At 45.1% G+C, this 22657-nt stretch overlaps 2 protein-coding genes across 2 annotated transcripts; one reads left to right on the top strand and one right to left on the bottom strand.

Annotated features, from left to right (window-relative positions):
* Positions 1 to 16008: 16008 nt before the first annotated feature.
* LOC6601415 (NADH-quinone oxidoreductase subunit E) lies at positions 16009 to 16783 on the bottom strand. Its single transcript, XM_002026448.2, has one exon. It carries the CDS (start codon positions 16744 to 16746, stop codon positions 16009 to 16011), a length of 738 nt encoding a protein of 245 aa, XP_002026484.2. The 5' UTR covers positions 16747 to 16783.
* Positions 16784 to 18675: 1892 nt separating this feature from the next.
* LOC6601416 lies at positions 18676 to 20490 on the top strand. The gene has a single exon (XM_026992117.1). It carries the CDS (start codon positions 18676 to 18678, stop codon positions 20488 to 20490), a length of 1815 nt encoding a protein of 604 aa, XP_026847918.1.
* The last annotated feature ends 2167 nt before the right edge of the window (positions 20491 to 22657 follow it).

The raw sequence follows: 22657 nt of genomic DNA, 5'->3' as shown, positions 1-22657 counted from the left end.
TTCCCTTAAATAGAGATTTTTCCCAGAGTGCTCTAAAATGGAGATTTTTTTACAGGGTCCTCTCCTGAATGGAGATTTACCAAAACGTGGCTTAAATGGAAATTGGTTCTCCTTATTCAGAGTCTATCCTGGAGGGTAGCTGCACCCCATTTCGCTTAGTGTATGAATAGGTTATGAGAGTGCCATGTCCTTGCTCCTGCTCTGCTCCACACAAATTATGTCAATTATGCTGGGGACAACATTTGCTGAAAGTTTACGGCAAATGCGACGCGAAAATGATGCGAAAAGTGCAGCGCAACAGAACGAAAAATTATAGAATAACAAATGGCCTCGACACGGACGAAGGACACAACTCCCTGGCTTACCCGTTTGCAATTTTTATAAGATATTCTACACTTCCGGTACGCTCGTTTTTTCTTTTTCTCTGATTCTCTCTTTTCTCCGGGAAATGCAACTCTTTTCGGAAGTGGTGTAACTTAAAAGCAGAAAAAAGTATTAATATCAGAGCTGAAGTTGTGGATGCCCTTGCCGATCAGTCCTTTCCATGGATAGTTTATATTATATATATATGGGTAAGGGCATTAGAGTATAAAGAAAGATCTGTGAAAAGTTTCAACTTCTTCAAAGCTTATAGCGAATTAAAGAAATAGTAGAGTAAAGGAAAGGTAGCTAGAGAAGAGACTGCCATAAATAGAGAATTACTTTTTATTTTTATGATAGAGCTATATCCATGAGTATTTGCATTCGCCATAAAACTAGACGCTGCGTCATCAAGCGGCAAACGGAGCGACAGGAACATATCGCACGGTCTCCTCTCGCAGCATCATGAACGTTGGCCAAATGACTTCCGTTTCCGCCGCTTAAGATGCATTCGCACACACATACAAACATACACACGAAAACAGACAGAGGGAGAGAGAGTGAGAGAGAGAGAGAGAGAGAGATTGAAAGAGAGCGAGAGGAAGAGTCGGAGATATCCGCCTCATCATCATCAACATGCAGGCGCGTCATTTGTTTGCCGCTCCTGCTGTCCTGCTGTCCGCCGCTGTGTCCGCCTGCTGTGTCCACTTTTGACATGTCGGCTGCGTGGCTGCCATGTTGAAAAATTGCATCAAGTATAATGTAAATCGTGTCATTTGTCAATGGCAGATGTTCCCGCCTGCCTGTCGGCTGTCCGCTGGCAACAGTCAGCAGGGGGCCCGGTCGAAGCTTCCTAATGACAATTGGCATGCCGAAAATAACACGATTGCGGGGAGCCAGAGGATGGTCTCAGAACTGGTCTGAGAGTCAAATTTGATGAGTTCCGGTAACCAAATGAATCTTCACGGCTTTCATTATTCTCTGCTGCACTGCTCATACGCCGCGTGCGCCACTTTTAATGAGTCTTTGGCTAGAATAGTTTGAAAACACTTTGTGCCACTTTCGCTGCCACATTAGCGAGGCACAAAGCCTCGGCCCGTCCAGGACATGCCAGGCCAGGCCAGGCTGTGCAAATAATTCAATAAACCAACTTTCAGTGAGATTAATTAAATATTTCTGTCTAATTTGACGCAATTTATGGAGTGCCAAGGGGAACCAGAGCTCGGGCCTCAGGGACGGAAATCCCACATATATACGTACTCGTAGAGAGGGAGATAGGAGAGAAAAGAAAGAAGCAAAGTTTTCCCCGAACAAACTTGCTTATCTATGCGAGAGTGTGTTTCTTCTGCTGAAACTTTTATTAATTACAAAGGATACACATACACATTAGTGCGCAGGAAAGAGACAAGAAAGAAGAAAGAGGTTAGTGCGAGTGGAGCGGAAGTCGAGTCACATTTGTGAATGGAACATTTCCATTCGAGTTACTTAACTTGCTTTTCCGCTTTTCCTATGACTTCCTCTATTCATTCAGCTGCTTTCTCCTTTCCATTCCTTTCCGTTCCTCTCCTCTCCCCTTTCCTTTCCCTGTTTTTTTTTCCAGCACCTGGCACTGGCAGCAATCGCGGATTAGCCACAAGGACACAAGGACAGTGGTAAGTAGCCGCCGGAGGAGGGGTGCGTTTGTCTGGCGAATTATGCAACTTAATGCGCTCGTACTCTCGCATGGTACTCGGTGTGTACATAATGCATAATTAATTTTGTCCGACATGCACCACCTGTTGAGCCATACAAGTAGTACTCCTCACCTTCCATCCAATCCCATCCCCATTCCCATTCCCACCCCCGCCCCTGAGTCGCTGCCTCATTGAAAAGTGGCATAACGAGCTCTTGTGCCCCGGCTTAAAAGTGCTTACAAATTGCTACATGAAAATGTCTGCCAAAAGGATCGGTGAGGTCTACGGGGGGAGCGACAGCGCAAATAAAGCTGCCTCTCGTTGGATGGAGGACTGCGTGGGCAGGAACAGGGACAGGGGCACAGCCAGGCGGTGCTTTCATCAACACTTCAGGGCAGTAGCAAAAGGCAAGTGGAAAACTGAAACTGCAATTGAAGCGCTTTTTCACAGACACACGGCGAGTGGAAAAAAACCTTCCGGCTTTTGATACCCTTCAGTGAGTAGAGGGTAGAATGATTTTGTCCACCATTAAGGCAGTATTCCTGTACCTACATGGCACCCTCATATATTTTTGACTCGAGAAAACTCATTAGGTCAGATCCCTGCACGACATACACGTATGTATGTATGTAGGTACCATAGTAATTGTATGGTATAGTAAGGGCATCAAGACGTCGGCCCCCTAAGCTGGAAATCCTTTCTTTTTAATGAGTCAAGTGGCCAACACGTGAAATACTCCAACATCTGTCTGTCTGTCTGTATGTATTCCTCTATCTATGTGTGTGTAATGACGCACATTTTGGCCGACTTTTGTGCGGAGGTATTCGTACGAAATAAACCGTTTTGCCTTTGAGTTGAATTGAGTTTAATTTGAGTTGGCCCGTTCGTTCATTTGTTCATTCGCTCACTCGTTGATTCATTTCGGGCGCCATGCCAACGCCGTTTGGGTTTCTGCATTGCTTTTATAATTGCATGTCGACTCTTAATGAGCTGGGCGCCATGCAATTTGTACACTCCCACCCCACACCTACACACTGCCACACAGAGAAACCAGAAGGCCAAAAGCAAAGGATTTTCCTGCCACTTGAAGTTGAAGACCGCCGTGTGTGTGGTTTTTTCTTTTTTTTCGGTTATTTCGGGAGCACTGGCAGTTTTTTGGTTGGAAAAATTCTCTCGCTCTTGCTCTCCACGTTGTATAAAAAAATGGGAAAAAACTAGAATGCAACGCAGAAAGTTGAGCTCTTGTTCAAATGGATTTCGCTCGTAAGCGAAATAAAACCGCGCAACTCGAAATGAAATGAGTAAATTGCGGTTTCAAGTTGAAGTTTCCAAAGCTGCAGTTCTGCTCTGCGTTTATTTCCTTTTTCTATTGGGGAATTTGGTCTGGTTGGTCTTGCCACACATTCACATCTGCACTACTCTGTTGCCTTGGCAGTGACGTTCTGTTCTCCCATAGAAAAAAAAATGTGGCAAAATGCTTTCCAAACACATGCTGTTTCAAGCTGCTTCCTTAACGATTTGCTTCCATAAATGGCTTCCGAAAATAAATGCGAAATTTCCCTATACTAAATGCCAGAACAAAGTCAGAGGCCAGAAATACGAGTGGAATACACTGAATACACTGGTAGAGAATGGGGAGAGTACTCTCGTACCCGGATCGTTTGTAGAAGGAATTCTTTAAAGTTGAGGCATAAAATATTGCGTATACGCCCTAATGTTCCCCCTGAATACACACCGAAAGATAGAGAGGCAGAGAGAGATAGGGAGAGAGAGAGAGATCCATGAACAACGGCAGACATCTAAACCATATATCGTATGTATAATTGAAAACAAATTTTACTGCATGTAATTGAGTGTGTTTGTTTGTGTGTGGGCCTTTGTTGTTCTCTGTGCGTGTGTGTCTTGATATCGATAACGAATGCCACAAATTGAATTTAAATCATATTACATACAAACAAGCCGCCCGCCCAGACACTCGTATGGGGATAGAGGCCTGGGTAGAAGGGACTTGGCCGCGCCATCGCCATGTTCGCTTGTTTTATTTATGGCCTTATGGCAACAAGAAGATAGAAAAGCCAGCTTCGAGAGCCGAAGATTTAGATACCCTTGCCTTGCTCTTTTATGCTTCCTGCATGAGGATATACTGAGTGGAGCATAGTTAAGAGTCCGTGAAAAGTTTGAGCCAGGAGCAGAACGAGCAAAGAAAGTGCATAAATATTGACTATACTTGATAGGGTTTGAAAGGAGAACCAATTCTTTTCGTTTTGCAAAATCGAATTACCTTTCTGTAAGGATATAAAAATGGTAACACCCAACCAGAACGGAACAGCAACAGAGCTAAAGCCTGAACAACGCCTTCGCTTTGCATTGAGCTTCGAGATTCCCAGTTTATTCATTCACGGCACACGCCCCCATAGAAACAAGCCAGCCAATCTTCCAGCATATCCATTCAGACCCATTCTTAATTGTCTGCTGTGCTGTGCTGTGGCATGCCGTAAATTTATGCATTGCATTCTCAGGCTGCATTCAGGAAAACTCGTGTGCACTGCACTTGCCTTGCACTTGCCAGGGAGCTGGAACCGAGCTTATCCGGTTGCCAGTGCACCCCAGACATAGTCCGTAAATAAATGTTTGATAACCAGTCGATGTGATTTGATACTTGTGAGATGGCTCAGGCATTTTCAAAGCAATTAAAACTGGACTTCAATTTAAACATTAAATATAGGAAGGAGTTTTGTCAAATTTCAGATTCTAGAAATATTTGCTCAGCAATTATCGAAAAACAAGAAACATTCACCTCCACTGGACAAGGGATTTTAAACGGAAATGCTACAGTGAGAAACCCAATGTGAAGTGTAAATAAGCGCTGACTAAGTTATGGGCTCAAGTCAATTCATTCAGTCAAGGTGTCGATGCATGCTGGCACGACCTGGAGCTGAATAGAGAGCTAGAGAATAGAGGATGGGATGGGACTAGAGAACTTCTTAGGGGAACGTGTCTTTGGCCCTGTCCTCCCTGTCTGGCTTTGGCTCTGGCCTGGAACGTGACGCACGTGCGTGGAAGGGACGAGAGAGCTGGAGCTGGAGCTGGAGCTGGTGTCCCCTGCCCAAGATTTGGACAGAGTCTGGGATGTGCATTTCATATTGACGTTAACATTTCGCTCGGAAATTGTAACGTGCTGCAATGCAAAATACAAGGCACATAGCTGAAAATACAAATACCAAACTGAAGAGACCTACCTACAGCCTGCAGGAGTCCACACACACCACAACTACAGCGAAGTCTTGGGGCCAGGCCAGGACTCACTCTGAGGCAGGACAAATAAGCAGATTGTAACGGCAATCGCAAGCAATGAAGCGAGTCGGCTCCGGCTCCAGCTTTAGCTCCAGGACCCGGACCACATGCCCCTTGCACTACTACGAGTATATACATCATGTCTGGGGCATTGTTGCTGCTCCTGCACGCGCCGCACGATTTTGCAAATAAATACAAATAACTTTGATTTTGTCCCCCTGCAGAGCCCGGGGACTACTCGTACTTCCCCGATAGGGGGACAGGCCCAGAGACCCACGACAATCCCCGAGCGTGTGACGTTCAACAGAAGCATTCAAATTAAACTTTATTTGCCCCGTCCCGTACCTTTGGGCGTCTCTGCTTAAAATTGCAGATTGCAGGCTTGATCACATTGCCAACGTTGAGGCTTGCAAATGAACGCTGGGAAAGGAGCAGGCCAGGACTTCAAGCAGGATCGAGTCAGACAAACACATGAAACGTGCTGTGCATGCAATAAAGGAGATTTTTTGTGCGATTTCCTGCACTGATACCAACCCAACCAACGCCACAATATGGCTTCATAAATTGCCTTTGGCCCCTGACTCAATACATATGTATGTATAGGTATGTATGAATGTATATATATACATTTGTGCATTTATTCAAATGCATACTATCCCATTTGAAGTCAGCCCCAGCTAGACAATAGTTTATAGTTTTGTCTATGATTTGGCTTTAGATTTGGGTACCTGCCTAAAGTGAGAGGAGAATTTCTCTACACTGTTCATAATAAGTACATATATGCGCATAACAATTATGTGAAATGACTTTTAATTGCATCTGCTAGTGGCAGAGCCAAAGAGCCTCTTAAGCAGTGTAATTTCCATTGCCAAAGACGCATAGCATACCACTGATGTTGCTGCTTTGGTTGAAACGAGCCTCGCAGTTTTGGTTGGTAAGTGGTTCGACACTGGAGATACTTAGTCCTGACAGTTTTATTGGATATTCTTTTGTGGATTTGCAGCTATTGTACCTTGGCGCCTTTTATTCGATTGAACGAATACTCGTATTTATAGTGAGTGTCAGTGCATATCCAATTCGATGGTATAATGGATTGCATTGGATAACTGCCATAATTATACGATTACATGTGTAGGATGTACTACAAACATACAAACACTTAACATTTATACCCGATACTTAGTCAGTATGGCCCTCCTCCGGCAAACGGTGCTGACATTGAACGACACGACAAAGATTGCATGCGAGAGAGACACAAAATCAGTTTGAACGTTTCGTCGGGCGCTGCGTAGCGACCGAAAATTGATTTGTCACTTTTGGCTATAATAATGATCCGATCTGATCCAGACTCCGCAATATGATAATTATAGTCATTTTCGTATCTTTAATATTCTCATTGACACAGATTTTCGTCCTTTGTTGGAGCGGAAGGGGGTGGGGCGAAATTTTGAAATATATGTGTAATATTGAGATCTGATAAGAGCGTGAATACCAAATTTGGTTGCTCTAGCTCTTATAGTCTCTGAGATCTAGGAACTCACTTTTTGCAATGGGCAAAGCCGAAATGTAATACACCCCCCATTTTAAGTATCGGGTATAATTATATTCAGTTTCAATATGCTGTGCTTCCTCTTATCCCACATATCACTAAGTTATAGCTATTATAAATCAAATTTGATTATTCAGATACATTTAGAAATTTAGAGTTGAGTGGAGGCCTCCAGTGCTCAAACGTTTCGCTAAACGCAGCCCTACAGGGTATCGGGAAAGCCAGAAAACGACTCTTCGCTTGGTTAGGATATTATTAGTGTTTGTAGCTTCGTTTCGGCACTGGCTTTTGTTTGTAATGTGAAAATAATCTCCGTGAAAGTTTTGTTGTGCGGCGGCGGCTATGGCGGCAGCAGCAAAATCAAAGTATTAGCAACTCCCTTTGCCGCTCTCCTGTTCTCAGCCCCCAGGGTCTAGAGCTGGCAACTTCCGCAGGTCGCCGTCATGGCCACGTGAGCTGAGAAATGAAAAACATGGCCAAAATGGGAGAGGAGGAGGCGGAGCAAGAAGCCAGGAACGTGAGCTAAAGCAGAGTCAACTTTTCACGTGCGCAATTTGTGTTTGTGTTCAGTTTTCCCTCTGTTTTATTCATGCATTATTCGCCCCCGACTACTTATGTGATGTGCTCGAAGAACGGGACTCGAACAACCAACCCTCTTTCCAGCCCTTACTCAAATTATATTTTTATGAGTAGTAGTGGGGTGGGACTGGCAGGGCACTTAATGATGTTGCTTAGCAAATTGAAGCAACTAAACACAAACATAATTGAAACAATTTTCTCATTATAATGACGACGATGACGAAGACGAAGACGATGTAGATAGGTCTGACTCCACGGTTGGTTAGGTGTGGGGGAGGCCCTCGACTAGAGCAGGTGCCGTTGACGCAAATTGTTTGGCTGTGCCATTCTGTCAAGGAGCCAAGCACGAGCAAACAATGCGAACACCCAGTGTCAACTAAATATGCGCTCTTTTGTGTGAGGAAGATGAAGTGGGCGCCGGGACGTAGAGGGCAAAAGTTAAGGACGCAAATAAAATAAAGGGAAAATGGCGAAAAAGTTCGAGCGAAAATAGGGATGGCGTAGGTAGCGTAGCACCGGCACTCAGCCTATCACCGGAAGTGCAAGCTACTGTTAGAAGGCAGCGCCGGAAGTTGTAACAAGTTAATGGCAGTTTTTCAAGAAGCCAACGACTGTCAGCCACTCGACGGGGCCAGACTAGGTGCAACATCTGTAGAGCAGCATAGGTAAAGACAGAAGCTGAGGCTGAGGCTGCCGCCAAGGTAGAAGCGACAGAAAAGGCTGCCATAGTGGCAGCAGCAACATTTAGCTGCAGAGTGCATTCAAGTTGGCACTCAAGTGCCGCCAAAGTAGCAGTCAACGTGGCCTAATAAAGTTGCTTAGGCTAAAGCTTGGCGGAATTAAGTGGCTGCCTCCAGCCGCTGGGCATACGATGATGAGGATGATGGTGTTGTTCTGGGAGCCCAAGGGCTGGCCCGTCCTTATAGAGGCTGCACAAATGACTGGGCTCATGGTTAAAGGAGAGACGGAGTCATCGTCTTAAGCGTTTATATTTATTTTAATATGCCTTTGTCCTCATCCGCCTTTGTATTTGACTGGCATTGTGGGTGTTCCAAAGCCATTAACAGCTCAATTTACACAGAGCCAACTCTCTCACATTGACTTTTCCATATCTCTGCGTATCTATGTACATATCTGCTTATCCGTATTTTGTGGGGTGGCCCACAAAAATATTTGTGGTTTTTTCTTGTCTGTTTTTCCGTCTTCTGTTTTTCGTTTCGCAGCTTCCGCAGTGGCTAAAAGCACTGGGACGACAAGTGGACTCGCCTAATGGACCGGCGGGCCAAGTGCAATTCGATATGGCCAAGTGTTCAGTATGCCTCAGATGGGAATTGGATTGTGAGTTGGAGTGGCTGGGGAAGTGGGAGTATTTGTAGGGGAATTCGCCGAAGACCTTTCGTCGCGGTAAAACTTTGATACATTGGGGCAAACAAAAACGGCATAAAAACAAAATCAAATTGCTTGCAAATAGCTAAATAAAAGGATGGCCTAGGACGAGGCTTCAGCTTATTATACTCTTTCCACAGGAATCAGGGCAGGGGACAGGATATTGCCGGCGAACAAGGAACAAGTTTGCGCTTTGCAAATTAATAACAACAGCCAAGAGTTTTTCGTGTTCATCCTGGGAGATAGATGAGAGCACACACAGAGGGGGCCATGCTATACAGTATATACGTAAGTATATGTATGCGTGTGTGCGTATCCTGTGTGTTTTTTTGTGTGTGTAAGTATAAGTAGGACTAATGCCTGCAGGTTGACGTACGTGCTGCGGCATTTTTATTAGGCATCCACTTTTTACGAGCCCCACGTCGAAGCCCTTTTAATGCTGAAGGCAGCTCCAGGCTACACAAGGAGCGTAAGGGAACGTTTCATTGCCCATAAAAGCAACAGACCCAGGAGCGAGAAGCACTCTTTCCCCGACCCCTGCCCCAGAAAAAGTGAGTGTTACTTTTTGTTTAATTTAATTAGTCATGGCCGCAACGGCAGCGGCAGCAGCCCAAAAATATCATTGTTATTAGAACAGGCATTTTATTGGTCGCATACCGTAGCAAAACAATAACAATTAAACCAAAAATAGGTGAGGATACGACCGAGAGATACCCGTTAATTGAACAATTGGTAGCCCATAAAAGTATGTTACAAAAATTTAAATGTATCTGGTAAGTTCCATAAGCGGCCTTAGTTTAAAGAAGAGGATTTCAGGATGCTAACTATACATATATGTATATATATTCATATATATATACATATGTATGTTATATGCATATTATATATCCATTGGGACAAGTGGTAACTGTGAGAGTTACGCCATTGGACGACGAATAGATACTTATTAGGAATATTGTGAGAGACCTAATGAGGAAGCTACACATTTTCCCTCCACAGCCCCCAAGCCGTCAAGCTTCCCAGAGGTCCAATATACGCCTACCACTACCCTGCACTGTACGTGTGTATGGGGAGTATATAAAAATGTCGCTCAATTAAAGTGTAGACACTTAAAATTCAACACTTAATTTCGTGCGTAAAATTAATGCCAAGCACATAATTAAATTATGTTAATTACCTACAACAAAGTCTATTAAGAACACACAGATACACACAATACATAGAAAGAGAGAGAGCGAAATTAATGAATAGCAAAAAAGCAACACAGACACGTAGCGTGGGTCCCACTGTGAATCTCTTTTGGGTGCTGCTGGGGTTTGGGCCAAAAAAAGGCCAAACATCAAATAACTTTCAATCAATTCCAATTAGAGCGGCTCCCTTTTTGCCATAAAAATTGCTTGCAAAATGGAACGACAATTTAATTTCAAGTTTAATGGCCAACAGCAGAAGGAGAAATATCCAGAGACCAGAGGCAGACCGAGTCGAGGAAACGAGAACAGTTTGATGTTGTTATCCTGAAAGTAACCCGTTGCCGTTTCAGGCCACCGCAGAACAACAAAAACCAGCTTGGATATTGTAATAACAGCTGCCTGACACGGACAACTATCTGATCCTGGGGAAATTGCAAAGAAAAGGGAAAGATAACGGCAAGGAAAAGGCGAGCTACGGAGTCGAGCCACGCAGGAATGCATTTTACAGTTGCCAACAATGGGGAAGCGGTCAAAGCCACAATAAAAGCGTGGCAGGGCTGAAAATAAAAACCACAAAACACGCGGCAAACCCAAGGAAGCTCCATCGCCATCCCGGACACACCAGCTGTCCGTCCATCTGTCCATCTTGTCCATCTCCGATGACTCCGTGGCTGGGGGCGGACTAAGGCGCGAATCTGAGTGAGATTGGGGTTGAGGTTGAAGACTTGGCTGTACGTGTATGCGCGGTGTAAACTCAGTTCATTTTCAGTGCAGAAATTTAATCAAGAAGTGCAGGCGCCAGTTGCCAGGCGAACCAAAGTGTCAGCAGTGGCAGTCCCCAGTTTCATCCTACTCCAACTCCTCCCTACTCCCTTTCCAAATGCTTGGGTGGACAGCCCCTTGCGTGTAATACGAGATTCGTTCAACATTTACAATGATTTTGTGATTCTTCCGACACTTTATGGCCGAAGCCAAGCTGACAGCGTCCCCCACTAAATTTTAACACCCCTTCCATGTATGTAGTATGCCATCGTATATACAGGATGAATATATCTGTATCTGTGGGTGGAGTTGACTATAATAGAGTGAAAGACTTTAAGCAAGCATCGCTATCACAATTGCCATCGCCATTGCCAGCACCATCGCCATCTCGGTATTAAGTTGCAAGCGAAAAAGTTTACTTCGAAGGGTGTGCTCCGTGTAATGCAGACGAAAATGGAAAATTGGAGCACAGCCATTGCAGCAGCAGCTGACGATGCTCCCATTTGCCTCGAACCACTCGCATCTTTTCTCTTCATCCCATTTGCAGCTCCACAGGAAGTTCCAGTTCCCCCATGAAGTGCCATGCGATATCCTCGGAGCAGTTTGGTCAAGTTCCCACGGCGAGCAGATATAAAAGCTTTCAGTTCTCAGCTCTCAGCATCTAGTAGCCAGCATCCAGATACGAGTACTCGTATCAGTATCAAAATATTTGGTTAATTCGATTTTTAGCTATGATTGTCCAAACGCAATTCTTGTTGATATCCAATACTCAAGGGTTGTGACTGGACATCGCGGCTCGAAATAAGAATACAACCCATCAACCAAAATCTAATTTAAGCGTACTCAATATCCAATATCCTAAATCCAAGTAAATGTGAAACACAACACAATTTAAATTCGACTTTAATTGAAATTATATTATCTAGTATGAAAATGTATTCCTGCAAACATTCAATGTATTTGTTTACAAAGAAATAAAAGCAATTAAAATTGTATTTCCATTTTCCAATGAAAATTAATGAATGTTTACTGAAAAATGTATAAAATATTGTTCAACAAAACTTAGTTCAAAGCAGGTCAGGAATCTACAAATTATGTAAATATTAAATATTAAACTTGAAATTTCGCGTACGCAATTAATATTGATCTAAGATTTAACCTAACTAAATTTTAATTTATTTTTTAACCAGACATAATAAATCAGAGTAAACCCATTCATAATTGCCTTAAATTTACTTTTAGATTAAAGCTGTCAATGCAGAAGAGGTTTTTCTTGGGCTTAGTTTTCAAGTTCCTGTGAGTCGGTACCTGGTTGTTGGTGAATTTCGGCGCCTTTTGCTTACTTTTACAAAACGATCCACTTGGCGAACATTGTTGGCCAAAGCCAATGGAAACCAGAAAGTTGAGAGTAATATATTTTCTGTAGGGAAACAGGACAAGAATTTACATCAGTAAAACTCGCAATATGAAGTGACTAGCTGCAAGGGAGGCGGAGAAAAAGTCTCTCATAAAAAAAAAATATTTTGTAAAAAATATGTGCCAAGCATCTTTTGACAAATTATGACTTCGGTGATGTTCTGCTGTTCTCTCCACTCTCCACTGCTTTTCTCTCTTTCTCTTCTGACGGCTTTGTTTTTTTCGAGAAAACAATGGCTGGAAGTTGCCATGACAGCGTTGCCACATTATACAACAAGTGCTCGAAATAATAAAGTTAACAGCACTTTAATAGTTCGCTCATGGCAAGCCCCCACATGCCCTTTCCATCATCAAGAGTGGATAGGAGGCGACTTTAGCTGGAGGAGGACCATGAGCAGTGCCAGTGCCAGTAGCAGGAGCAGGAGCAGGAGCAGCGGCAACATGTTGCCGGGCAACGGCAACGGGCATAAATGAGGGGCTTATCCTATCGAGCAGCACAACTTGAGCAATAAAATTGCTTTTATATACGAAGCTTCAGAGCAGAACAGAGCAGAAGATGAGCAGATACTATAAAGGAAGGCAGGGAGCAGATCGAGGGAGGAAGAGGAGCATTGAAATATTCTTGGCATGCTCAGATATACAACCATTTTTGGCGCTGGGGTTCGGGAAGCAGATACATTTTCCACTTTGATTTTTGCGCTTAATAAAAATCAAATTTAAATGCGGCTGACAACGCACAAGGAGAACAAGGAACGGAGAAGCCTTCAAAGTGCGCCTGCCACACGTCATGTATGAAGCGACGAACTCCATTCTGGGCCAACGATGGAGGCATTTATGGCCAGCTGATGACATGGTTGTGTTGCCATCGATGTTTATGTTGCTGCTGCTGCTCCTGGAATGTAATAAAGCTAAAGCGTCTTTTTGGTTCTAGACTCTTTCGACATTTCCACTTTATGGCAGGGACATAAAAGGAAATCAAAGGACTCTAAGGCAGGCTCTGCTGCTTCGCTGGGCAAGTCAACGAGTCAGCCGTCGCACTTAATGGCCCTGACCAGACCAGAGAAGAAGCGCAAGAAAGAGAGCGGTGGAAACGGGAGGGAGACACACACAGAAAGAGAGAGCTAATAAGCTGTGTGCCGCATCGGGGCGTATGCTTAATATTTTGAGCCAGTTGGCGCTTATATAAATGGCGTTGCCCTGAGAAAGAAGCAAAGCGGAAAGTTCTGCATAAATTCAATTAACTAAAAACATGCAAATGAAAACTTTTTTTGGGGAGGGCGACAAAGCCGCGGGCTGCTGCCCCATCAGCCGGGGCGGAGCCGGAAGCTGCCACAGAGCGAACCGAGAGAAAATGCAACTCATTCAGATGCACAAAAGTGGCAATTGGAAGTGGCCGCACTTGACTCGACCCCAGCCCCTCCTTTTCCCTCTCTCTCTATCTGGAGGCGAGGGAAATGTTTTCTAATTATTTCGCACTGGCAGTGCCTCCTCCGGTGGCCATCCTTCAGTTTCCGGCAGGCGGGGGCAGGCTTAGTCAACTGTATGTGTATATGGGTGCACGAGGTACGAGTATCAGAAATATGAAATGCAATAATGTAACGAGTAATTGCGCAAAAAGTAATAAAGAACGCGCAGTTACGCAAAGGGAGGAGGCAATGTGGCACGGTACAATGGGTGGTCAAAGACCATGCAATCTGGCAGGGATAAGAGCAAGGACACTGCTGGGGGGGCAGGGCCAGGACCAAGCGGAACGAGAAACGGGCATCGGGCGTTGGGGGTAACAACAAAAGTTGTCAACGACAGCAACGGCAGCAACTAAAACAAAGCCCCGCCCGGGGGCAAGTGCTCGTGGATATGGGAGTGCGAGTGTGGGCCTGGTGTGGGCGTGGAGCGTGAGTACGTGCAACGTGGCCACAAAAAGTTCAAGCGCCGCTCACGCGCCCCAGCCACGTGATGTTGTTGACTCTCCTCGTGCCTGCACCACCCCCTTCCAGACAGCCAGTATCGTCCAAAAAGGATATTAATTTCCCAAAGGTGCCGTTTTTGCAGGCGAAATCACGCAAAATGCGACTGGACCGAGGCGGGTTGAGGTACAGGGGGCACGAATCAGGGGAAAACAGCAGAGAAAGTGATGCCACTTCCACACAGAAGATCTCATGCTCTTCGAATTAGAGCCAATCATTTTGAGCTCAAATGTTTCATACTAGAAGGATTTCTTCTGAAAGTTAATAGATTTTTATCTATAACAATTAGGTACGTGTATCATATCATATCATATCATATCATATCATATCATATCATATCATATATATATATACATACATATATAATCAAGTTAAAACTAACCGAATCTCTTTAAAAGCTCTATTCTAGCACCCCAAATTTAGTCGTGAGCAATATAAAAATACATTGTCTAACCTTGCATTAACTTTAACTAAAGGAAACCTAAAAAACCTGACACCTAAGTGTACCTCAAAATCGGAAACTGCCTAGAAAAGTCATTGGACTTTCCCTCGATGGAATATCCGAAACGTGAAATAAAATTAAAACGCACGCACACAAATTAAAAACTTTCAATAGCAACAATTTTCATTTTAAAATTCAACACCATGCGCGGGTACAGGGTGCTGGTGGAGAGCAGGCCCGGATGTCAGTGACAACAGCGAGGGGGCTTTGGGAGCAGAAGCACCATAGCCTGGTGCTGCAAACCATTTTGTTGATGGCAATTGAAGTGCCACCGAAGCGGGGGTGACAAACCGATTTATGAAAACTGAAAAATATCCATTGTAATTTGACTATGCGAGTGGCACAGGGTCCTGTCTAGGGATAGGGATTGGACGCGAAGCAGGGCCCTGCCTGCCTTTAAGGGAGCGCGCAACAATTAAAACTATTTTGGCCAAAACAATATCGGGGTTGTTGCCAACGCTGCCAGCTTTTGAAGTTGTTGCTGTTGCTGGTGCTGTTGTTGCTGTTGCTCGTTGTTTCCTGCTCGTTGCTGCCGAACATTTTATTAGAATGCTGCTGGCGGGGCATGCCCTAGGGCCGAGGTCAAACCGCATCACGCAAGGGCTGGGGAAGATACAAGACAAAAGCTGATTACTTGCTGCACTGGCTGACAGGACATGGGCCGGGCCGGGCCCCGTAGACATAGGGATACGTAGGGATACAGTACTGGCTATACCCTTGCCAGAAGGTTAACCGTACTGGTACCAACAATTTTAAAAGCCATTATCTCATCCTATTTTTGCAGTTTGTACAACTCAGCATTAAGTTCAAATAAAGCAACAGCTAAATTTAGCCAAGAATTGATTCTAGCCATTTATGCTGAAAAAACCTTAAAATTAAAACGAATAGATTGGAAAGTCAATTCATAAAGGAGAACCCTTCAAGTATATCTCATTATTACCCATCTTTCTGCTGCGTAGGGTATGATATCTTCGACTCTGGGGTGAGAAGTGTCTCCTTCTTGTTTTGTCATTGCTGCTGTCTGTTTATTGTGCCAGCACTGCAGAAATCCAAGGCATGTCCTTTGGCCAGGGATAAACTGCAATGGCAGCAGACACGGACTCGGACCCGGACCCGGACCCAGGACACGGACACGGACACAAACGAGGACAATGCGAATCCGAATGCGAATGTGATTGTGAATGTGAATGCGGATGAGAAGGAGCTTAGCAAAACAACAGCTGTTGGCAGCACTCTTTCGAATTTCTTTGCTGTTGCCAATGGCAATCGGAATTTATTGCTTTAAAACTTAATAAACGATGGAAAACAAGAGTAAAGCCTATAAAGGCTATATTCATTTCTCGCCAGAATCGTCCAAATCCTGCATCTTGTAGCCGGCTGGAGGTGGGTCAATTAGCAGAGTGGTCGCTCCGTCTTTCGGTTCGCTGGAGCAGCGTCCGGAGTAGGGGCCCGCAGGCGGTACCTTGCCACATTTCAGATCACTCAAAATGGACTCGAGGCTTACCTCGGTGAGATCCTCGTACAGGTCGTCGTTGATGGTAACTACGGGCCCGTTCACACAGGCCCCCAAACAACAGTCGACTTTCAGGCTGAACTGCATGTCCTTGCTGGTCTCGCCCGGCTCCAGGCGGAGCATCTTCGAGCACGCCTTCAACAGGTCGTCGCTGCCGCGTAGAAAGCACGGCGTGGAAGTGCAGACGGACACTACGTACATGCCGCGCGGCTTCATGTGGAACATTGTGTAGTACTTGGCCGTTTCGTAGGCCTGCATCGGATCGATCTTCAGCACCTCGGCGACTGCCACCACGGCCGAGATCGGCAGCCAGCCATGCTGGCGCTGAGCGATGTCGAGGAGTGGCAATAGTGCGCCTTGACGCTCCGCTTCTGGGTACCAAGTGAGCAGGGACTCGACACGGGCCTTGTTCTCTTTGGTGAACTCAAACTTCATCTTGTCGTACATGTTACATGCATCCAGTTTGGACCGTCGGCGCATCGAAGTGATGTGAAGGGAACTTCCCAGTATGCAAAGACGTGGCAAGGCCAGGAGTCCTACTTTCAGAAGACCAAACATTGCGGAAAAACTGTATATATATTTTTGTGGAATTTCAGCTCAAATTGTTGACTGGGAATACTAGTTTCTTTTGTGTGAATTGCTTGATATTGAATTCTTATGTGCTTTGACGTTCACCTCTCTGACTCCTTTCGCACTAGTTCGAGTTTATTAGAAATCCTTGATGCTGGCACAGAGCAAATTGCAATCAAATTTAGATAGTCGCTTCTATGCCAACAGCGAGGTGACAACATCCAATCGGTGTTCCTCTTTTTTGTCAATCCACCCCACAGATGACTCAAATTGCATGCCATGCTCCCGCTTAATTGTCAAAGAGTGGAAGTGTGGGGCGGGCTTCACACACCCAATACCATTGATAGAGGCTTCTGGCTTATTAACACCTGCCACCTGGGCTCATTTACAGCTTTTTTTTTATGGGTTATTACTGGGTTAATGTGGGGGTATGTGTGTCTACACTCCCTAAAAGATTAGATCGTAAAATGCAGACATTATGCCAGCAACATAATGCTCATTTATGATCGAAATCCATAATAAACAATTAGAGTAATGGCTATTCAAACTGGCATTGACTGCAGATGGCATACCGTAAATGTTGTAAGTAGGCAAAAGCACCCAAAGCACATGTTGTCCCACCAAAAATGTATGTGTGCGCGGGAGATCCAAATGTTGTACGGTATAATGTCATCAAGGGAAAGGCAGGAGGTATTATTGTACTCCATTGAAGAGCTACTCAATATTTTTTGCGTAATTAATTGAATATTGAAGATAGACAGAATATCATTTGATGGAACAAGATGGTATCGGGGGTATGTACTCGTACTATCTTTGGAAACACTTAGAAAGAGATATTTATGCATTATAATCGAGATTATGGAAAGACATATTATATATTCTCTGTGATTACAGAATCAATGATTACAAGGATGGTATACGAAATCATTTTGTTAACAATAAGTTATTGTAAAGAGGATTTTGGTCCACATTTTCTCAGCAAGAGCCAGCTGCTTATAAGCATAGTACATAGGTATGTATATCTATACCCGTAAATATACACGAAAATAGCCATGAAATTGTCTGTAGAAGGAAAAGTCAGCCCGGCCAGCTCAAGAAGGCAGCAGCAAAGTGGGAACTGCAATTGGCCACTAAGTACTTTCCAAAGTCTTTTGCATGGCAGCTCACATAATTCGTGTTGTGATAGTCTCTCGGCCTCGTTTGAGCCAAGCCTCGCCCCAAACTGTTCTGGCTCTGTTACTTGTTGGTGCTGTGGATGTGTACACTGAGCAGAGACGTAGAAGTTGGCCCGAAAGGCAGACAGCAGTTTTCGGTTTTTGTGCCCAAAAAACATAATTAAGTGCTTGGCAAGTTGTTGGCTATACGGGAATTTGTCATAACATGGGCAAAGCGAGGGGAAATAGTGGATGGGGGATAGAGGAATGGGGACCATAACGAGCAGCAGAACCGTTGATAATGTACTAAGTAGTAATAAATTTTACTTTTATAACAAAACTACAAGCAAAGCAAAGAAAACTGAATCTGGGGGAGAAGGAGCGAAAACAAACCAGAAATCAAGAGCGAGTACTTTTACCAGGCGAAAAGTGAAATGGGTGCTGCCTGCCCTTTAACCCACCGCTCAACAAGTTGGCGAAGTTCTCGAAGAGTCCGCTCAGAACAGACAGAACGGACAGAGGCGGAGAGACAGCAACGTCAACCGTCAACCGAGCTGATGAAGTGGCAATGGCCAAGAGCCGGACTTTAGTTGTAGCTGGCAAGTGAAACGCAAAAGTTGAAATTAAATCAAACATCAAACTGAATCGCAAAGCCAAGAAGGGAATAGAACGGAGACGGAATAAGAGCCAGAGCCAGAGCCAAAGCCAGGACACAGCTCCACATCCCACCACCACCCTCTGAAACATGGCAACATGAATCGAAATGGGGCAGAGACCAAGTGCCAAAAGTGTTAGGAACTTTGTTATATTTCTGTTGATTTTACAAAACTGCGGCCGGGCACGCACCCAGCGGTCGGCGGACAAGCAGGCCGAGCAGGCGGGGCGTGATGGATTAGCAAAGTTGGAGTTTAGTGCCCAAAGCGTCCATCGGACTGGAGTGGGGGAAGAGGAAGCTCTCTATGTTTTTAATTTTGCAAAAATATACGAAACTTTATACGGGTATGCGCGATTGCTTCAGGCCAAATCCAACCACTCATCCGAGATCCAACAGAATGAAGGGCGTACTTTGCTCTGGCAGCCACAGCTCCAGTCCCCCGACAGACGGGTCAGTAGGAAGCCCTTCCATGTGCTGGAGCAACTGCAGCAGGACTTGGGCGACAAGCTGAAACGGACCACTACAGTGAAGCCTTTCAGTGTGCTGCGAAAACTGGCCCTGGAGCAGCAGAAGCAGGTCATGCAGTTCCAGAGGAAGTCCAATGCCAGCTTCCACATCCTCGAGGCTCTGGACATGGATCAGGAGGTTCTTGACAGAAGAACCACTACGACAAAGCCCTTCCATGTCCTGCAACAGCTGAGCGAAGATCTTGAGGAGGCGTACAGGCACACCACAACGATGAAGCCCTTCCACATCGTGAATGCTCTTATGGAGGAGTCAGCTAAGAAACAAGACCATCACCCAGAAGATGAGGCAGAAGAGGAAGAGGGCTTTGAGGTGCTGGAGCCCATCGTTGGGGAGGTCGAGCCGAGGCCGCAGCACAAGGACTTGCTCAAGGACCAGCACAAGGGCGTGCCCCAGGAGCAGGGTCGAGCCAAGGACAGTCAGAAGAGAAAGCGAAAGAGAATTCGCCGCCGAAGAAAGAGAATTCGCCGACGCCGGAAGCGGACACGACGTCGTCGTCGGAAGAAGCGCAAGAAGAGACGCAAAAAGCGGAAGAAGAAGAAGAACAAAGGCGACAAGGGTGATAAGAAGAAGAAAAGAAAGAAAAAGGGAAAGCGCAAGCGGAAGAGGAAGAAGCAGAAGCCGGAGCCAACCGAATCCCCTGGATTGGCCCTCTTCCAGCCGGGTCATGTGATCTTCGCAAATCCCACCAAACAGCCCCACTACTACCACCATCCACATCACGGCGAATATCCCTCCTATCCCCATCCCCATCAGTCCCCATCCATGGCAGTATCCACTGCCCTGTTGGCCACCCTTACCACTACAAAGCCTCCGACGACCACCCATCGTCCCTTCAGCAAGATTAAGTATCTCCTGCGGCACAACAGCCTTTTCAAGAAAAAGAAGAAGGAGTACCTCAGCCATGTGGGACAGGTGCTCTATCCGTTCGTCAAGTTCGTGGCCTTCTTCACGGTTCTCAATCCCTTCACCCTGGGCGTCTTTCTCTTCACGCTCGTCTCTCCAGTGGTCTTTGGCTTCCTGGGCTTTGTGGCCCTGAGTGTGCTGGTGAAACCATTCCTCAATCTGGTCTTCGGAGTTAAGCAAAATGTGGATGCCTTCGATCGAAAGCGTTTTCTCGCCAACAAAAGGGCTGAAAGACTGAAGCTGGGCCTTCGTCCCGTCACCATTCACAAACATTACTACCAGCAGAAGCCCGTGCACTCCGCGCCACCATTAAATCTGCGTCCTGTCGGTCACTGGCGCCGGCAATGGGGACATTTGCAGCCACCGCCACGGCCTTCACTCTCCCCACCATCAACACTACCAGCACCCCCCACACGAACTATGAAGCAACATTTCAATCCCTTACTGCCGGACCACCGCGAGGCCCTTGATATGGACTATGACTATGTTTAAGAAGCGTTGCGCTATAGATACTTAGATCATAACACCCTTCTTATAGCATATACGAGCTGTAAAGCATAAAATGACAGGAACACTATTTCTGAGAAATTATTAGATTGTATTTTCATTTTTCACTCAGCGTTTCCATTACTTTATAAATACAAATATTCATTAATTACTGGAAACAAAAACTAAGGTCTGTAGAACGGAAAGTTACTAATTTCGATGCGTCGGATGTTCCACTCCCAGACACACTCCAGGCGCATTCTCACCTCCATCCATCTCCAATGGAGGAATTGCCACTTTGGGTACTCGAGGGGCAACAACATATTATATTTTTCGTGGGTATGGTTGTTGGTGAGTAGCGTCTAAACTTGAGCGTGGGCCATTAAAATTAACATGTTGGTAAAGTGAAAATTAACTAGAACCAACCCGTCAGTGGGAAGCAGGACCCAGTAAAGACTGTTGGCGAAATCTAATTAAAAAGTTTTGTAAATTTGGGAGCCGCATATTGCTGCTGCTGTGGCTCACACAACAATACCAAGTTGCCGTGAATATTCCAACCAACTATCCACTATCCGTAGACTTTGTTGCGAATGTCCAAATCTGCGACCATCGTCAGGATCTTACCGTAGCCGCTCTGCTACGGGATGAGAAAAGCATGTCCGTCCTTTTCGTGTACAGGAACACGATGGGAGACACCTTGAAAATCACAATGTACAACAAAACAATCTTGGGAGCTACTATCCGGTTCGTCAGCTGCTCCTTTCACCAGAATAGATCGCAGTTTTTCAGCACGTAGCTATAGTGCATGATCCTCACCAACATCATCCACACAATGGTACACTTAGCGATACATTCGTGGCTCGGACGAAACAGGCAAAGATATACAAGGGCATACCCAGGATTTTGCGGAGATGAGCCGGATTTTTCCCATGCGTGACCCATAAGTATAGGGTTATATTAGGTTTGTGGTGAAAATGGATGTGTGTAACGTCCAGAAGAAAACGTTTCCGACCCCATAAAGTATATATATTCTTGATCAGCCCCCACAAAGTCCGTAAATCTCAGCCACCCACAATTTTAAAGATACAAGTAAACAAAAAACTAACGCAGAATCGTAGAGAATGACTTTATCTTCTAAACTGCAGAATCTGCACCAGATCGTAGCAGTATTATGGCCAGAATAAAGAAAAAATTTCATTCTCTCTCGCTCTGTCTCTCTCTAATAAACACGTTTCAAGGTCTGTCTCAGAGACTATAAGAAATAGAGCAACCATATTTGGTATCCATACTCCTGGGTTACCGATCCTTTACAAGTATATTTCAAAATTTCGCCCCACCCCCTTCCGCCAGCGAAGGAGCTCAACTCCGCTGCAGGGTACAGCAACAGAGAAGAATCGAGAAGACGGCTTTATTATATAATATGAACGAAGTGTGGCAAGGTACAGCTAGTATACATACATGTATGTATTAGTTTAAAGAAAATGAGTTCTGGTTAAAATCTTGTTTTTTGGAATGATCAATCAAACATCCTTTGTAGCTTTGTTGTAGCTAAACAAATATTAATGAAGATTACACTTCCTTGCTTGGAGCTCGAAAGGCTTACTTCCCTTCCACAAAGAAACCCAGCGAGGTGAGGGCCAATTATTAGTTGGAAATCATTTCAAGAACTTTTGCAGTTGATGCTCTTCTACTTCTGCTTCGTATTCTTATTCTTTTTCTGCATCATCCTATTGACGGCATTGGCACTTTGTTAACACAATGCACAGAACCAATATCAATTGCGCCTTTGCAATTTGCCATCGGTTTGCCAGCCTTCATAATGGAATCGAATCGCCTTGGGAACGCCACTTTGTGTGGCTCAAAACAAGTCGTTTGTCGCACAAGGAGCTGCTTCTACTTCTGCTTCTGCTTTTCCAATCGCACTCTCTGAATAGGAGATTGCTGGGAGTAGATTGCTGATGAGTGGAGAGGACTAGCAGCAGAGAGGAGCAGCAGCAGCTGCCATAGAAATACGGGAAAAGCGCCTTGCCATGCCGAGAGTGGCAGTCAGAGGCAGAGGCAGAGGCAGCAAATAGAAGAACGAGTAATAATAAATAAAATTGTAGCCAATTCATAAGGATTTTGCATTTTGTCGCTTCAATCAGGCAATGGATGGTCGGCCAGATGGTAAGAA

The sequence above is a fragment of the Drosophila persimilis genome, unplaced genomic scaffold (assembly GCF_003286085.1).
Source record: "Drosophila persimilis strain 14011-0111.01,24,50 unplaced genomic scaffold, DperRS2 tig00000700-arrow-arrow-pilon, whole genome shotgun sequence".
Classification (NCBI taxonomy): domain Eukaryota; kingdom Metazoa; phylum Arthropoda; class Insecta; order Diptera; family Drosophilidae; genus Drosophila; species Drosophila persimilis.
The sequence above is the reverse complement of the archived record's forward strand: the minus strand, read 5'-3'. Positions and strand labels throughout refer to the sequence as shown.